Source organism: Petaurus breviceps, unplaced genomic scaffold (genome assembly GCF_028583685.1).
Source record: "Petaurus breviceps papuanus isolate PSGF00001 unplaced genomic scaffold, PetGlider_PUasm1.0 90804, whole genome shotgun sequence".
Taxonomy (NCBI): Eukaryota; Metazoa; Chordata; class Mammalia; order Diprotodontia; family Petauridae; genus Petaurus; species Petaurus breviceps.
In genome coordinates, this window is record NW_027187348.1 from 5974493 (window position 1) to 5980103 (window position 5611).

The 5611-nt window shown below is 38.0% G+C and overlaps 1 protein-coding gene across 1 annotated transcript; it reads right to left on the bottom strand.

Annotated features, from left to right (window-relative positions):
* Positions 1 to 4091: 4091 nt before the first annotated feature.
* OR6M1 (olfactory receptor family 6 subfamily M member 1) lies at positions 4092 to 4995 on the bottom strand. Its single transcript, XM_069070236.1, is given in 6 exon segments — positions 4092 to 4240; positions 4243 to 4286; positions 4288 to 4473; positions 4475 to 4588; positions 4590 to 4899; positions 4902 to 4995. Coding segments are annotated over 6 exon segments (897 nt in total).
* Positions 4996 to 5611: the final 616 nt, after the last annotated feature.

Below are 5611 nucleotides of genomic sequence, written 5' to 3' on the forward strand. Positions count from 1 at the left end.
ATCATCATCATCATCATCATCATCATCATCATCATCATCATCATCATCATTATATTATTTTACAGGTGAAGAAAAACGTGACTTGCCCCAGGTCTCCAGCTAATATTGTAGAAGAACCAGGATTTGATCTGAGATTTTTCTGGATCCAGTTCTTGGTACATTGTACCAGACTATGATTCTACAATTTTATGCTGCATTCTGAATATAACCATATTCTGTTTCATGCTTCACCTTCATTCTACAAGCAATATGGGGTCTATGGTGATAAAACAAAATCCCATTCTTCTCATTAGTACACCTGTGTTACAAAACATCATAATCAGTTATTATTATATTTTGAATTTCATTGTTAAAACAACTTGTGGGGGCAGCCAGGTGGCACAGTGAATAAGAGTGCTGGCCCTGGTGTCGGGAGACCCAGGACTGGTTCCGGCCTCAGATACTTGGCACCCACACAAAATAACTGGCCATGTAACCTTGAGCAAGTTTCTTAACCCCAATTGCTTTAAAAAAAATAAAAAAAACTTGTGGAAATTTGTCTTCTCTCTTATTATATAAATACCTATACCATATTATCAATTTTGATTCTAAAATATTTATTCTTTGACTATTTAACAGAAAAAACTATCAACCCCTGGTTAGACTTGAAAAATTATGGAAAAAATATTAATATGTAGCTTAAACTTAACAGTGTGTTGGGATATTTTTTTTTTCTCCAGAGAAACTTAATCAGCATATCCTTTCCAGTCTTCTTTTATCACTACCACTTCTCTAGATTTGCGAACTTAAGAGTTATCCTGAATTCTTCCTGTTTCCTCATGGCCTACCTCCCCTAGTATCTATGCAGTTGCCAAATATTATGGATTCTATGGCTACAACTTCGCCATCCTTCTTTTCTTTCCTCATGCTGCCCTTAGCCTAGTTCAAGCTCTCATTACCTCTTACTAGGCTATTGTGATGGTCTCTTGACTGATCATCTTGCTTCCAGTTTCTACCCTCCCCAAACTGTCCTCCACACAGATGCCAAAATAATCCTCCTAATGCATGAGGCTGACCATGAAACAACTCTATTAAAAAACCTTTAGCAGCTCCCTAAAGTTTCCTTAAAGTTAAAATACAAACTCCTTACCCTGGCATTTAAAGGCTTTCAAAGTCTGGCTCCAACCTTTCTGTACAGGTATTTCATTATCCTTCACAAACTCTGTATTACAGATCAAGTAGACTGCTAATTGCTGCTCCAGAAACTTAACCTTTGCATCCCTCACTCTTCCTCCTCCTCATCTACATTCCTTAGAATCCCATCTTCCTTTACGGCTCAATTCAAATGGTGATCTTTCAATGACCAGTCTCAGTCTCACTTCTTAAATAACTATATTTATCTTTAAATTTTTATTCAAAGAGGTTTTATTCCCTTAGTAGATTTTAAACTTCATGAAGACAGACATTATTTCATTTTTGTCTTTGTGCCTTGTTCACTTTGGGGTTTAATAAATGTTCATAGAATTAAATTCAATCTTTTGGATAGCAAGTTGTCAGAAACCAATGGCGACAGGCATCAGTTACCTAAAAACAAAGAATGAAAGACTTTCAAAAGGTATTGACTAGTTAGGAGAACCCTATTTACTATGAAAATTAAATAAACGATGTCAGCTAAAAAAACAAAAAATAATTGACTGTATCAACCTCAACTAACTTTTAACATGATTCCTTAATTAAGCTTGAGGTTTAAACCTCAGAACAGAAAGCCAATAGAAAGCAAGAGAAGACACAGACACTGATAAAAAGGCCAATCACAAAAATAGATGTTAAGGGGGAAAAATCAACAAACTATTTTTAGTAAATTCCATTCAACAATGAGAGCTTATATTTAGACAGAACTTTATAGTTTTAAAATTGTTTTTACATCCATTCTCTCATTTAGCCCTGATTTGAGAAAGAAAATTGTTTTTAGGACATGGGAACCTAATTGGCTGATCTTCTTATTCTCAGAATTGATTTACCTTAACTAGTAGAAAAGAATGTATGAGATTGAGGTGTTCTGTGGTCAGAGGAAGGAACACTGTTTTAAAAGCTATGACGCAGTACAATTTTTTCTCTTCCATTTTTACTTCCATATGGAGAGAATAATTCTTTAATAGCAACATTTCCTGAGGGGAAGAATCATGGAGTACCACAGTCCTGGAAGAATCAAAGTTACAAGAGCAATGGAAAGATACATGAAAGTAGTAGGTGGCATTATTTTCTTATGAGTGTGTTTTGGCTAATGCTAGAAGTCCTAGGAAAAGTCCTCTTCTGATGCTTCATCATCTTGTTGTCATGTAGAAGTTACTTTCTCCGACTCAGGGTATTAACTTCTTGAGGTCTCTACTCTTTCTTTGGTAGGTAGAGGAAGGCACTTGGTACAAAGCAACCAATCAGCTTGAAGAAAATACAATTAATTTGTGAAGGTTTTAGTCTTAGAGAAGTTCCCAGTTCTTTCTCTGCAAAGGAAAAGAAAAGAAAAACAGCTCATAAAAAAGAAAAAACAAAAACAGCTCATAAAAATAGCTTTGAAAATAGAATTCATAAAATGTTTTGAGCCCCAAGGTGATGTGTTGATTGCCAGGCCCAACAAAGTCAGATGCCAGTTAAAATTATGTTTATCTAGCAAAACATTGTAGTAAAGCTGAATAACCAGTAAGCAAAAGTTTTAAATAGCAAAGAAATCCTCTGAGATGAATCTTACCACCTGTTTCCTGGCGCAATAAAACAAAAGGGAGGAACAGAGAGTGAAAGAGATTCTCCATTCGTTGTTCCAATAGTTTCTCCCAAAATCCAAAGTTTAGTCATTCTCTGCTAGATTCTCTCAATAAATCCAGGGAAAGGAAAAAGCTCTGGTCACTCCAAGACTTGGAGTCTGCTTCCTGGGGGGACATCCTCTATCTGTTATGCTGCTACCTCCATTGCCTGCCTCTGTGTGCTCTATCTCCAACTCTCACTCCTACTCACTCCTCATTACCCTCTCCTAGAGATTTTAAAAATCTTCACTGTGTTGAAAAAATTCTGTCTTCCAGTCCTGATCTAGCAATGGCTTTTTTCTCCTTAAACTGTGGAGAAATTAAACTCCAAGTGTCTTTAGCAGATTAGGCCTCCCTTGGATGGCAGTGGGCCACGTCTTGCTTACCTGTTAAAATATGAATTAAATAAATGAGAAGAGTTGATTTTGCATTCTTGAAGGGGGCATTGGCAAAACATAAATTGGAAAGACTTTTGATATATAGACTTAGGAAAACAAAACGGTTACTGGAGAACCAGTCTAGCTAAATCTGAAGGGGTTCAAATGTGACTACAAATTCTATTATCATAATGACCCATAAAACATAAAACTGCAAAATGGCCCACAGTCCACTATATTCCCTTTTTGCTTCCCCCAGGAATAATAGAAGGATGATTGAAAAGGTGTCAAAGGTACTAAGAACCTCATAGACTTTGGGCCAGTTTGACATTAATTCAACTGCAAATACACTTAATGTGTAGATAACAAGTAGGTTAAACCTCAGGACTTGTGGGAGATAACAAGATGGGTGCAAGGAGAAGGATCAAAAAATATCTGTGTGACAAGGCAGGTTAACACTAGCAGGAGACCCAAGGTGACACTGCATTTCCTGAGACACAAATACAATTTTTAAAAATAATTCTAAATTTTTTATTTTATACATTTAAAATATGATTCTAAGGAGTCCATAGGCTTTAGCTGACTGCCAAAGGGGTCCATGACACAAAAAAGGTTAAGAACCCCTGAACTATATGATCTCTAAGGTTTTTTCCCTACCCACAAATAAGCATAGATTTTATAGCTGCTTCATTCAGTATCAATCAACAAATTTTTGTTGAGTCTCTGCTCTGTGCACAAGAGTCCAAGAAACTCTGAATTCTCTCAATTTAGAATGAATTTTTCTGCACCATCACCACTGATGTAGTGACCCCTCTGTTCATCTTGTCTGGACAGTTTCAGGCTCTTGCACCTGGAACAATGCTTTATACAGAGCAGAAATGAAGAGAAGAAATATTTTTCAGGTCTTAAAGGGCCATTTCCCTACCCCCCAGGAAATTCAGCAACAAGAGCCTCTTGGAAGCAAGAAAATGACTTTGCTGATGGCCTCACTCAGGACTTCTTTTACTTTTTCATTCCTCAGGCTGTAAATGAAGGGGTTCAGAAGAGGGGTCACCACTGTGGTAAAGACAGAAGTTACTTTGTCATGAAAATGGAGCTTCCATAGGCAAAGGAAACAACTATAAAGTGAGAGACAGGTGGAAAAGGCCTTCTGATGGCCTTGGGCTGAAGGGAAACGCTAGATGATGGAGGTGATGCAGCTGTAAGACACAATTGTGAGTACCAGGGAGCACAGGACAACCACAGAAGACAAAAGGAAGTTGATAATCTCAATGAGATGAGTGTCTATACAGATGATCTGTATTAGAGAGACAATGTCAGAAGAAGTGACTAATCTCCTTGTTACAACAGGACAACCTGGACCCCACAATAGTTGGACACAATACTGATAGGAAAGCTCCCACCCAACAACCCAGAACTAACAAGAGGCAGACTGCTGTTCATTATGATGGTGTGATGTAGTGGGTTGCAGATAGAGATATAGTGGTCAAATGACATCACAGCCAAAAGGATAAACTCAAGTGTGCACAGGAAGAAATAGAAATATGTCTGGGTGATGCAGCCTGCAAAAGAGATGGTTTTTCTCTCATTGAGGAGGCAGGCCAACAACTTGGGGGTGATGACAGTGGCGAACAAGATATCCAAAAAAACCAAGTTACTGAGGAAGGAATACATTGGAGTGTGGAGATGAAAATCAGTCCAGATCAGGGAAATGATGACAATGTTTCCTGCTATAGTTAGCATTATGTTAACAAGAGGACTACAAAGAGGAAAGTCTGAAGCTCCTGGAGAACCAGGAAGGCAGCCAGAACAAACTCAGTCACTGTAGTCTGGTTTTCCATGGCCTTTACTCCAGGCTGTGGGTCTTGGCTGAGAACTAGCAAAGGAAGAAAGATCAGTTTATGTGCTCATTCACCTGTGCTAAAGCTGTTGTGCAAAGAATACTGAGTCAAGCATCAGGAAACTTAGGTTCTACTCCCAGTTCTGCCACCAACTAGGGACATGACAAAGGTATTTGAGCCCCTCCCCCCAAATTGTGCTCTCCCCTTTTCTTTCAGCCTCATCACCCACTATGCCCTTCTATTTTTTGTGCTCCAGTCATATCATAATACTTACTGTTCCTCAAACTTGTCTTGTTCTTTTCTATCTCCAGGAAACTCTTTTTTTTACATGGAATGTTGTTCTATATTCCTGCTCCTCACTCTTCCTCCATACATGTTACATATTCCTTCTTGTAATCTTTCTCACCATTCAGTCCCCATCTCAATTACTACCATCCATTGAAGAAACATTTATTAAACACCTACTATGTGAAAGGTTCTGGAGATACTTTTGTAGAATATTAAAGCCACAGTAGAAGTTAACATAGAACTTGTTTGATCCAATCTCCTTATTTTACTGGAGAGGAAAATGAAGTCCAGAAAAGTGGAGTGACTTGTCTAATGCTACACGATTAGT